General features: G+C 41.1%; 1 protein-coding gene and 1 long non-coding RNA gene across 7 annotated transcripts in view; one reads left to right on the top strand and one right to left on the bottom strand.

Annotated features, from left to right (window-relative positions):
• Positions 1 to 13,258, bottom strand: part of LARGE1 (LARGE xylosyl- and glucuronyltransferase 1) — a 283,712-nt gene that overhangs the window by 37,979 nt on the left and 232,475 nt on the right. For all 6 annotated transcript variants that reach the window (XM_027680371.1, XM_027680373.1, XM_027680375.1 and 3 more), the window contains 2 exons: positions 12,446 to 12,558; positions 10,712 to 10,837 (listed from right to left, as the gene is read on the bottom strand). In XM_027680371.1, coding sequence (XP_027536172.1) covers positions 10,712 to 10,837; positions 12,446 to 12,558 — 239 coding nt within the window. The remainder of the gene's footprint in view (positions 1 to 10,711; positions 10,838 to 12,445; positions 12,559 to 13,258) is intronic.
• The window catches only part of LOC113966101, a 7,337-nt gene continuing 5,617 nt past the window's right edge, over positions 11,539 to 13,258 (top strand). The window contains exon 1 of the long non-coding RNA XR_003533707.1: positions 11,539 to 11,747. This is a non-coding gene — a long non-coding RNA (uncharacterized LOC113966101). The remainder of the gene's footprint in view (positions 11,748 to 13,258) is intronic.

Here is a 13,258-nt window from a genome sequence, read left to right as displayed (position 1 = left end):
AGCGCAGCACGTAGAACAGAAGCAGCCCAGAGAAGATGAACGCCCCTGGTGTCAGCAACACAACTCCACAGGAACAGGAAGCTCTCTAAAGTCATGGTATTTGTTGCCCAGTGAGTGGACTGGAGGAGGAAAGAGCAGGATGCAGCCTGAACTTTCCTGTACTGACTTCAGCAAACAACATAGTCTCTCCACTATGTTGGAGAATATTTACACAGCCATAAAAGCTATGGCACTCTTTTCTACATACCCAACACCAGTGAAAATATCTTTTGAAAAGAAAAACTTTATTCCTTCCTGAGATTTCACTGCTGAGGCTATTAGGATGTCAGAAAACATACATGCAGTTAAAGAAAAGTAACTGTAGAGAAAAATGATAATGTCAGAAATTGGCAAATTGCTTTTTCTGGTTATAGGAACACTTTAAATCAAGATTAAGATATATCTACATGCTGCATAAATTTGGGAAATTACTGGAACAAAAATACTTTCTGTAGGTATTTGTTCCCAGTAATGCCACATTCTTTGCTGTTTTACATTTGTCCATATGTTCGGAAGTGTAGCATAACTGTGAGGTAACATGTTGCTGCAACGTGTGGTGAAAATACAGAACACCACAGAAAGGAAAGGAGCTTTAGTTAGGCAAGGGCATAAACTTAAAATGACAGATTTTCTCCTCTGAAAAATGGATCTTCAAAATTTCCTTTTTCATCCATTGTATTTAACTGCACCAAAAGGCATTAATGCTCGGAAAAAACCCTCAACAACTGAATCTTGCCTCAGGGAAATGGGCACACGTAACAGAAGTATAGGGCTGAAGGATCCTAAAGGGCTGCCTAGCAGTTTTACAGGGTACCAGTATGCATATTTACAAGCAGGCTTAGAATGGAAACTGACTGCTGGTAACTTGTACTTCTTTAAGAGTAGATCAAAGAAAGCTAAGAAGCTGGCAAATGGGACAAAACTTGTTAAGAAAAATCTTTTGTTTGCTCTCCATATTGCTCCTACACAACATGTGAGTTTCCTTTTGAATGTCTTCACACTGCTGAGCACCCTGACCACCCTGAGACCTGTGAGTGAGCACAGACATGGCTAATGAATGATGATAACCTCAGTAACTCTTATAGGACAGGCTCCCCCATGCTGCAGGAATTTCCAACATACACTGTGTCACATCACAGCCAGGCAGTTGTTGGTCTCTACCCAGTTGTGTGGGAGATGATTTCAAAGCCAGACAACTGCAGTTGTTAGTGCAGAGGCTCTTTGCTGCCGTGCTTCAAAATCTGTTGTGTGTAGAAGCTGGTAAGTGTCAAGGGCTTAGCTGGTGGTTCAGATCTGATCAGATTTGAAGAATGTCAGGATGTTGCATGTATACCGATGTCAGGAGAACCTGAAGTGAACTGTAGAAATCTGAATGGAGCTGATGACTATCCAAAAAAGTTGATTTTTTGATCAAGAAAGACACCACATGCCAATGCATCCTAAAGATGATGTACTAAAGAACATCAAGGAACTATGCAACCATCTGGATGACCTGAGGTAGGAAAAGCACAAAGCAGCTCAGGCAAAAAAACAGGCTGCTTTTCAAACGTAACACAATTAGAGAAATACTATGTGAGATACGAAAGCATAAAAAAGAACAGCAGGTTACAAAAAGCAACAAGACCCTTAAGCATTGATATACAATGCTACATCCAAAGACCATATTCTTTTTATGCAGTCAGCCCACAAACTCACCTCCAGTTCTGACTGTCTGATATGGTCTATTGCACCACCAGCTACAGCAGAAATTGTGCAGGCCAAGACATTCTTGTATAGCCTGTCATGGGCATGAGTGAGGTACATGAAAAAGGCAATGGGCTGCACAGGTAAAGCTATGGCCACTGCATGTGAAACTTTATTGTGCACAACAGTAAACTGATCAGGGAAAAAAAAGATCAGTTGGCAAAAGACTACAGAGAAATCAGAAGGAAAAAAAAAGTCACTTTATTAGCAGACTGAGAAAGTGCTATCTCCACATTAAAAAGAGAAAGTGAATCTAGAAACTAAAAATCTCATTATTGCAACATCCTTTTTCCAAGGCTGAATGGCACCATAATGCTGCATTTATTTCTTCTATTTTCCCTCCTAGTTTCTAAGCTATTCCAGAGCTCTGTAGGCTTACAGAGAAAACTGCAGCTAGAAATACAAAATTCCAGTGCCATTAGCTGGATAGACACCTCAGGAAAAATGCTAGCCTTCAGGCTGACCTATGGATCCTTCCTACTCTTGATCACAGCCTCCTCAGAACTAATAAAAAAATACACTTCCTTAATCTTCATTTAGCAATTTAAGTACTGAAAGATCAGAACTTAAAATTCCACATCTATTTAACACTTGGTTAGCTATCATTAAACAACTTGGCACTATCTACATTTCTGTTAATACCATCCTAGTTAATCAGCAACCGTTACCACTCACTGATTACACACAGCCATCCTCCTGGAATACTTCCATACGTTTGTGGCCCGGTGAAACAAGCTAACTGCGCCAATAGTTCCCATTTATTCACCAGGTTCTGATCCAAAGCACTTAAGCATTGACACAGTTGGAGCCTCATGGACTGGCAATGGGGTCTGAGATGGGAGGTAAGAGAGAATGTTACGTGCTGGTGGAGTCTAGGAGGGCTCTAAGGTCAGTTATCTGAATGGAAATACACTGAAAACAAAAATCCTAAACCTCCTTACATTACCATCTGCATTGTCCTCTCTGGGGAGATTAAATATTTCAAACCTGATGTTCAAATCACTAAACAATAAGTGAATACAACATTACATACACTTGAATACAACATTATTTCTGTAAGTACCTTTAACCATTTTTTTCCCCTCAAGCATTTTCTCTCTCAAGAAGAAGTATGTGGCCAAATGTTTCCTTAACCACAATCTCTGACATTTTGTTACCCAAAGACACATCTTGGTAATTTCTCACTTTGCTTCAGCCCTTACAAAATCAGAGAGCACTGGATATCCTGTATAACTATATACCTTCTTCGTACTAAATCTGACTGCTCAAATTACCGTGGTATTACTCTGCTCTCCATTGCTGGCAAAATCTTGGCAAGAATACTCCTGAACAGACTAATACCCGCTATAGCAGAAGAAATTCTACCTGAAAGTCAGTGTGGCTTCAGAGCCAACAGGAGCACCACAGACATGATATTTGTTCTCAGACAACTGCAAGAGAAGTGTAGGGAACAGAACAAAGGTCTCTATGTAACCTTTGTCGACCTCACCAAGGCTTTCGATACTGTGAGCAGAAAAGGTCTTTGGCAGATTTTGGAACGTTTAGGTTGTCCCCCCAAGTTCCTTAAAATGATCATCTCACTTCATGAGGATCAGCATGGCCAAGTCAGATATGGCAACACACTTTCTGAGCCCTTTCTAATAAAGAATGGTGTGAAACAAGGCTGCGTTCTCGCTCCTACCCTATTCACAATCTTTTTCAGCATGATGCTCCAAAGGGCCACGGCAGACCTCGATGATCAGGACGGTATCTACATTCGATATCGTACTGATGGAAGCCTATTCAACCTAAGGCGACTGAAGGCCCACACCAAGACCCTAAACCATCTTGTCCGGGAGCTGCTTTACGCTGATGACGCTGCCCTTGTTGCCCACACAGAAGCAGCTCTGCAGCGTTTAACATCCTGCTTTGCAGATGCTGCTGAGCTCTTTGGGCTGGAAGTCAGCTTAAAGAAGACTGAAGTTCTCCATCAACCTGCACCTCAGGAAGTCCTCCATCATCCCCACATCACCATCGGCCAGTCAGAACTCAAATCAGTCCAACAGTTTAATTACTTAGGCAGCCTCATCTCCTCAGATGGTAAGATCGACGGGGAGATAGATAATAGGTTAGCGAAGGCATAATAATAATAATAATGGCCCATCTTCGCGAACGAAGATTTGGGGAAAGGTCTTTTACCTTTCCAGCCTGCGCAATGGATTTTTTTTTTTTTTAGGTGAGACACAGCCTGCGCTGAACTGAGCCCACCCTTTAATCCTAAGGTTCATCTGCCGGGGCCAAGCAAGCTTGGACAATGGCAGTGAGGTCCTCAGGACGTAGGTTTGTTTAGAGTGACCTTCTCATAGATGGATGGCCTCACAGGCCTAACGGACTCCATCTGCCCGGGGTACTGGCTGGATTCGAACCTGGGTCGCAGAGGTGAGAGTCCTGCACGCTAACCACTAGGCCACCAGGGGTCCCCTAGCGAAGGCATATAGTGCCTTTGGAAAACTCCATAAAAGAGTCTGGCGTAATAAACACTTGAAGAAAAGTACCAAGATCAGTGTTTACAGAGCCATAGTGCTGTCTACTCTTTTATATGGTTCCGAATCATGGGTCATCTACCGCCACCACCTGCGTCTCCTAGAACGCTTCCATCAACGCTGCCTCCGTACAATCCTGAACATCCATTGGTCAGATTATGTGACCAATACATCTGTTCTTCAACAGGCAGCAATCACAAGTATTGAGGCCATGTTGCTGAGAACGCAACTGCGCTGGGCAGGGCACGTCTCCAGGATGAAGGACCACCGCCTCCCTAAGATCCTGCTTTATGGTGAACTTGCCTCCGGCTGCCGCAAGAGAGGAGCTCCTAAGAAAAGATACAAGGACTCCCTGAAGCAACAACTCAGCCTCGGGCATATTGATCACCATAACTGGTCTACTCTGGCCTCCAATCGGGAGGCCTGGAGACAGACCATTTATAATGCTGCTGATGCTTTTGAGAAGGCACGCAGGATCACTCTTGAGGAGAAAAGACAACGCAGAAAGAATCGAGCCTTGCAGAATATACCATCTAAGGAGTCTTTCTGCTGTGTCTTTTGCAACCGGACGTGTCTATCTCGTATTGGCCTTTTTAGCCACCAACGCGCTTGCATGAAAAATGGGTAGAGCCCTTCCCAAATCTTCGTTCGCGAAGCCTAGCCATGATGATGATATACCTTCTTCCCAGACTGAAGGGTAAGAAATAAGAATAAATTAAGCCTAAATTTCAGCCTAAAGAAGTTTAATTTTGCAAAGCACTGAAAAGATATGCTTAATTAAGCCCATGAGCACTTCACAGTTTAGGTAAATAAGTGGTATTTTGTAAACAGGGAGATTTCCTGCTTAAAAACTTAAGACTTCTTGCTTAGACAACCAGACACTTTCCACTGAAATCAACAGGAGTTAAATGTTCAGCAAGTATGCACAGTAAAGCCACCTCTATATATCACTTTAATGCCATCTCAATAGGCGTTATTACAGGCACATATTATTGAAAAGTTTAAATATGCCCCAAATCACCCTGCAAACATGCACCACATGTGTAACTTATGCCTCGATTAGAATTGTCTGGAAACTTTATTTTTAAACTGTGTTTTATCAGAAATGAATGGTTTAATAAAAGAACCAATTTCCTCAGAAAGGAAATTGTATTCTTCATAAAAAAGTTATCAGGGAGGTTTCAGAGTGACATTTCTGAACTACATGAGTGGAAGAGACTCAGGGTGGAGTAGGCAGCAACCCAGAAGTCCAGACATTGCTTTTTGGATGTGGGATTCAAATCCCTGCCCTGCCTGATTTGGTGCCCATGGTACCAGGGATTACTTTACTCCCCAACTTACTGCCACTGCTGTAAGCTGATACACTGTCCCTGCCTTGCACTTTTCAAAGTTCTCACTTTGCTCTCAAAAGGATTCTTCAACTTCTCTTCCTTCAACTCCTGTACTAATGTTTAAGGAGGCCTCTTGCCTGCAAAACCACCACTAATAAAACCATGATGCTCCTTGTTTGGCAGGGTTGAAGCACCTTACTGACTCCAATGCTCATTTAAAGGAGGGGTATGTTTAACCCTCTTGAGCCTTTACTCCTCTCAGTGTAGCTCTTCCTTCATTGGCATTAAAAGGTGCAAGGCTGCAGAATGCCAGAACTGCTGCAGATCAGTGCTGAGGTGCTTGGACAGCATGGGGTGGCTCAGGGACTGGAACAGAAAGCGGTGCAACAGGTCATGTTTGAGGCAGATCTGAAATGATGTATTACAGTTATGGACAAGAAGCAGTTAAAACTTTTGTAAGCAACATCGCAAAGTCATCCTGGTATGGAGGACATTCCCAGGGAGGACACAGTGAATCACAGAACACAATTTCCCAATGGGGAATTTATGAGGGTCATTATTTATCTATCTGCTGATTTAGTATAAGCTGTATCCAAAATTAGTTCAAAGCCATCAATAGGTTTTAAAGCATTTTTGTACGTTGGAGTGCGTGTGTAAAATTCTAGTAATTTGATACATTCCCACTAAAGAGTTCAGTATCTGATTTTCGTGATTGTGAATTAACAGATTCACTGTGTGTAAATGGCATCTGTATCCTTGACAACCAGACTTCATGACTGACCCATTCAATGAGGTCATGATTCATTGTCAGAGGCAACACAATTCATTACCTTCTTTCATAGGATTTTTTCTGACATTTGGTTTGTGCCAAATCATAGTAACTGAGATTTCCTCATAGACAGGAACAAACTATTAACCAAAATGGAAGCAAACAGAGGGCCTAACCCAGCAAAAGCATAACATAAATGAAGGTCAGTTCCAGGCAGATTCCCCACAGGCTCTGAAGCCCAGCAAGGCATGGTCCGCAGCACATATGCTTGTCTACTGACAGTGTGGGCTACTGAGGACTGTGTGAAGAGATGAGATAAGTAAGATAGACATTGGATGTCTACACAGAATGACTATTAGCACTTCCACATCTTTTGGCCAGTCTTCAATAGCAACTTCTGAGTGTTTTCCCAAGGTGTAACAAATGCCATGCAGAAATAAACATCTCTGGCCTTCAGAGACTGCAGTTGACTCACTCGGCAAAATAATTAAAGAACATCTGCTTCCTCTTAGCCCACTCTTTGTTTTCTGTTAGAACTGTTCATTTTAAGACATTCTTGACCGATCTAAGCATGCTTAATATAGGTGCCCTTGGGGTGAGGAAAGGAAAATTTCTGTAAATGCGACTGTTAACTTAAGTTTTGGTCCCATATTCCATGGACAGCAGAACAAAGCCCACAGACTTCAGGCTGGTTGTGCAGTGTGGCCTCTAGCACTATAGAGTATGACACAGGAGGTAAGTAGCCATTTAGATGAATAAAAATAATAAATTAGTCTTATTATGATGTTATTTTAGATAGATATAAAATTAGTGGTCACTAACAACGCAGAACTTGGTTATCAATATTTCTATTCTTACACCTCTTCTGAAAGAATCCCATATACAAGCAGTTTCAAATCGGTAGATGCTGCTTAGCTGCAGCAAGGAAGTAGAGTTCAGCAGCAGTCAAACATTTGACCTTCTCTAACATAAGACAGTACCAAAAAAAAAAATCAATAAAAAGAATAGAGATGAAACTTAATGAGGACTAAACAGAGAAAAAAGTTATTAGAATACTCTTCAGGCAATATGAAATATTCAACTGCTCCCTAAGCCTGTAAAAGGTGTGCTTGTCATCTTACATTTGCATGAATGTGAACAAAGCAGCAAAGAAGTGTTTATACATCCCTCCCACCCCCACCCCATCACCTATGAGCATCAGTCAGTCCTGGGCATCCAAGTTCACTTGACACAATGTTTTGCGTAAGAGATGACAAATACTCAACTCCCATAGACTGTGAGGACAGATGTAATTAAATCAATGCCCCTTCAGCCTGATAGTAGGAATGGACTCTGACTTGGCTGAGGAATACTTGACTGGGTCAGCTTTACCTTGGAATTTAAATCTCTCCATGCATTTCCTTCTTTCCTATGCTATCCTTCTTGATCCTCCAGTACAAACTTCACAATCTGTCTTTCTCTCCCTCTTACCCTGGAGGTTTCTTTTACCTCATTTCCTATTCCAGTCTTACCATGAAAGACGGAATGTGCCAAATATGTTGTGTCATACCATTTATATTAAATGTCATGGAACTGACTAACTTTGGTGATTTTAAGAGTATATTTTCTAACTTGGGTTAATGACATTTGTTAAAGTTTTTTTGGGAGGCTCATATACCAAATCAGCCAGTTTCTTTACAGAACTAGAATTTTGATAATTTTCATAATGCAAATTCACAACTTTAATTGGTTTGTGCTTTTTTATTTTTTAAATTGTATGAAGAATTTTAAACAGTGCTGCCTGAGGGCAAGTTCTTTAACTGCTCAATATGGGAAGAGCTTTATTGAAACCATGGGGCTTATGTGAACTAGATAAGGCTCTGGTCTCTCTTTCAAAGCAAAGAATTTCAGCCCCGACTAAGTATTTAGGGGATAATTTTAGCAATGTGAATAAGTCCAGTTCAGTTGAAGAAATTGCTTATGTGTCTGCACCCCTTGTTGAGTTAAATACCTCTGACCAGAAAATCAGTGGAGAATATTACACATCTTAGACTTCACTGCTTATGCTCTAATGGAACTGACAGTGTGACACAATATACAGTAATAAACACCCAAGCCTAAATTATAGTTGTAAACATAAATTTGTTAATTGACAATGAAGAAGGGATATAATTTATTTTCAAGATACGTCTATCAGATGCTTACTCATAAGTGTTACATATGAGCTAGATGTCCCACACCTGAAGCAGATTAGTTAATACAGTCATTGGAGTCTGGACAGTGATTTGCCTGATTAGTGATCTGATGACTATTTTGAGGTGAGCTTCACCAGTCTCCAAACCCACTCATGGGGATCCCAGTTTGGCTGTCTAAATACAGATGTACAGCAACACTGAAAGCACCTTATGCTTATCCTGCCTGCCCATCAGCTGCCTTGCCAAATGGGTATCCTCTCCTGTAAATCTGTGTTTTATCTGCCAGTCCTACATGGATATCGGAGAGCACCTACGATAACTCAGACTGTGTTTAGGCAACAGAACCAATCCCTAGATCCTCAGTTATTAGCTTCAATATCTTTTCCTCATGTAAATGTATGTGTCTTAACCTTGCGCTGAGCACAATCTGACTGTCTCAACGATTATATGAATTAATCTCAGCCTCTAATTCACAGAAAAATACTGTGATATCTCACAGGTAGAAGGTATATTTTTCTGAAGTTCATCTTTTAGGAAATATTTTCCCTGCTACTACATCTTTCTGTTTGCTTCAGGCCCTGCAACTGCTGTCATACATGATTCTCAGCATGAACAAAGAACTAAAATCTACTAAGCATTTTGTTACAAGGTATAAAACCATGATGCTTTTAAGTGCCTTGCTGGTCCTGTCCTAAACACAGATCATAAACCATTTAGTGATTAGTATACTGACAAGTCTACTGATTTAACTTTAAAAGCTGTCGTCTATGGATCACACCTGAATAATCAGTTGTGAATACTTTATGTATGAAATTGAAGCAATGCTGGCCAGTTCTGACAGGTCAGTTAACCCAGGTAGTAGAACTTCTGTCTCTTGGGAGTGCAGCTTTTGAAATCAGTGTGTTGAGAGTGATTGATTTTCTATATTCATCCAATATCTGGTGTTCATATTGAACATTCCTGCTGTTACTCTACAAACTGCTCCAAAGGAAAACTTGGTTAGATTTAGGAAGTATATTGTACCATGAGGGTGGTCAAACTCTGGAATATGGGGCCAGGGAGCTTGTGGAATCTCAGTGTTTGGAGAGTTGGCACTCAACTGCACAAGGCACTGAGCAACCTCAATTAAGTTGGTCCTGCTCTGCGTGGGGTTTGGGTGGTCTCCAGACATCCCTTGCAACCTCTTCCATGGTTTTGTGTTTTTCTTTCTCTCTCTTTTTTTTTTTAAACCTCATTTATTACAGCATTCTCAAAACATAAATTAAATATACGAACTTTAACTGAATTTTAAAATGAATCACCAAAAACTACCTATTGTTTACTAACGTTCTGATGCTACTAGTGTCTGCTCTGATGGAATCTATTCCTGCATAGCAATAGATTTCTACACATGGAAAAAGCTCAATTAAGCTTCAATTCTGAACTCTGCATGCTACATTTGAGTCCAGTCTTTCAAAATGACCACAGCACAACTGATGGTCATTTACCCATATCTGTTGAAGCCCATCCTGCTTTTTTATTCTACCTGTTAACAGAGAAAAACGTGCTATTAAACTGACACTATAGCTTCATTTTATTAAATTAATAGGTTTCTACTTAGCCTTTTTTTCCAGGGCAAATCCTGGAAAATGAGTGTCAACGTGACTGGGTTAAGTGTATACAAAGGCTAAATATGAAGCATGCAAGGTCTTTACATTTCTGATAATGTACTTCTAACTAGGGTCCACCCAACCCTCTCTGTGAATTTCACTCTATTAAATGATGTTGACTAAAGAGTTTCAAACTTCCAGTACAAAAGGGTTTGGATTCTTTATCTAGGAAGAGCTAAGAACTGGGAGAGCAATAGGAACTCAGCAGTAAGGTGCAGTGGCATAGGTGACAGATACAGAATTTAAGAAGGTGAAGTACTTCTTTAATACCTTGCAAAACCCCAAAACAGCATCCATCTTCGAATTTTCTATTAGTCAAAATGCACAAAGTCAAAGTCACATTTCCTTCCCCTGCTTGGGTGTCCCTATGAACTGCATGTGTTCATTTCCCCCCTACTTAAGGCACTTCATCCTTCTCAGACTGTGGAGTCTTGCATTCTCTGTCCCAAATGATACCACCCACCCAACCTCCTGTGAAACCTACCTTCAGGTCAGACACATCTCTGTAGCACTGCTCGGAACGAGTGTGATCAGAAAGCTGCACATTCCAGAAACATGGGAGCTGGTAGACGAGGAAGGGATTTTGTTTGATGACTGCATTGAAGATATCCTAGCAGAAAAAAACCCCAGAGAAACAGTTGGGTATGTTGTTTCTACAGTGAGGTGATCTCAACACCTCCCCAAGCTGACTGTCCTTCTCCCCCTCACAGGTAGAAATTCAGATGGTGATGCCAGGTGAAGTTTGCAAACCTTGCTTTGTAATTTTGCTTCCACGGAGGATGCTATTAATCTAAGGGATGATATGTTCCTCTGGACAAGAGGAACAGGCTCTCTTGACATATAGAGCTAAGGGACTCCAGCAAAGTGTTGAAACGTTTATCTTGTACTGCTGGCATGAAGTGTGGTTCCTCCTCTAGTCACCAGAGAGAGTAATAGGCAGTAAATGTCAAAATACCTGCTGTTAGTAAGTACTGCATCACTTTTCAATAAAGGGGATGAATGTGATTCTGGCAGATATGTTGTTTCAAGGTGAATTACTAGGTGGGATTCTAGCTAGCACTTTATTGTTGCAACCAAGTTCTCTAGATATTTCATGGAAAAGGCATGTAGGACAGATCTGCAGAACAGCCTACAGCATGAGGTTTTTAAGATGAGACTGGATGTGGCACTTAGTGTCATGGTCTAGTAACTGCAGTGGTAGTGTATCAAGGGTTGGACTTGATGATCTCAGAGGTCTTTTCCAACCCAGTTGATTCTATGATTCTATGAGGGACTGAAAGTGTTCTGTCTCTAAGCAGCCATTCAGTTGGAGAAGTAAGTTACAAGAACAGTCTGTGGTTAAGGTACTATGGTTAGACAACCTTTCTCCACTCTGCAAAATTCTGCCCTCTGCAAGTATTACGCAACTCAGGACCTGACTGAAAACACAGTGAAGTTGCAAGAATCATTTTAATGAACTTCAGTAGCTTTTGGATCAACCTGCAAAGATGCTGTACAAAGTTCACATCTCTACGGGCATAGTAAGCAGCACGCTTCCTTTGTGGGGACTGGTCATAAACCAGATGTAGTTCAGAAGCAGAAGAAACATTTAAATAAAATACTGCATTGTGCTAACACTGTTGAGTGAGAATTATTGGTTCAGGTCTAGTATTACATTAACAGGGTTTCTGGGTTTAAAATGAGAGCTGTCAGGAAGCACAAATTGAGTAACTACACATTTCTGTGTATAGACACACTATTTCTTCTCTTGGCCTCAGTTTCCCATCTGTAGCAGGGAGACATCAGCACTTTTGTCTTTACAGGGGTGTTGTGGCAAGAAGTACATTCAAATACATCTGAGATTCATATGCCAGAAACAGTAATGAAATGTCTGATTAGACAATAACCAGTGGGAAAAGACAGTATATTTGGACTTCTAGTGTCTGGAGAGTTCTATGTTAAAGAACGAACAGAAAATTAAAGAATGAAGACCCCATTTTGACTCTCTTATGAATTATCTGAGCAGAGATGGTAAAAATATCAGTGCAGTAAGAGAAACTTTGCCAGTAAATCTCCATTCCCCTCTTTTCAGATTTTCCCCAGAATGATTCAACAAATGGTGACTACAGGCACAACATCTTTCCCCTGCCTTTTCCCACATCTCATCCCCTCTCCCTTTCTTTCTTTTCTCAGTCCATGGACTAGTGGTTACACCACACTCCTGCAATGTCCTACTCACCTGATCAGCCAGTGAGGTGGATAACATGCTCATTAACTCCCGCTCTGCTGTGAGTCTCCACATCTGCTCCCATTTCATCTTCCGTAACTTATCGAGAAGCAGCAAGATAACCCCTGAAGGAAAACACAGGGCAGAAAACAAGAGAACCCATGTCACATGCCAGTCAATCCCCATCCTATGTGCTGATCCCGCAGTTAAAACAACTGAGATGAGATCTATCAGTGGAAACTACAGTCCTTACCCTGTGCTAACACAGGAGGTTGACTAAAAAAAGCTTCAGGTTTCAAGATGCCACCAAGCAAAAATTTCCCTGAGCCCCTGAGGCTGCAGAGAAGAAATGCAGAGATGGCATACAGACAACTGCTAGGTTATACAGGTTTGCAATAAGGCTAAAGTAGCCAAAGAGGAGTGAAACTAGAAAGAAGAGAATCAAGAGAAGGATCTTGTATTTTTAGTCTCCTTAACTGATAAAGCTTGACTTCATTATGACATGATTAGCATTGGAATTACTCCTTACAAAATGCACCAACACAGGTGATTCACATGATGGAGGTTAGCTCCATCCAAAGTTCATTATAATTCAGAAGAGAATTAGACAATATCCTACAAAAAAAAAAAAAGAATGAAGGAACCTCTTAACACTCAGAAATGACCTTTCCCACTCCTTATTCTGAAAAGCTACAGGCTCCAAGAGGATAGTCTGTCCAGTCACTGTCTACTAGGGAAAGGGTAGAGACAATCCTGATTTATCTAGTATGACTAAATTTCTGCCATCTTCACACAGAATCGAGATCTGCTTATTCCGCAATCCCA

This window comes from Neopelma chrysocephalum, unplaced genomic scaffold, assembly GCF_003984885.1.
Source record: "Neopelma chrysocephalum unplaced genomic scaffold, ASM398488v2 Primary Assembly neopelma1_59, whole genome shotgun sequence".
Classification (NCBI taxonomy): domain Eukaryota; kingdom Metazoa; phylum Chordata; class Aves; order Passeriformes; family Pipridae; genus Neopelma; species Neopelma chrysocephalum.
Note: the sequence above shows the minus strand (reverse complement) of the source record. Positions and strands in the feature narration are given on the sequence as shown.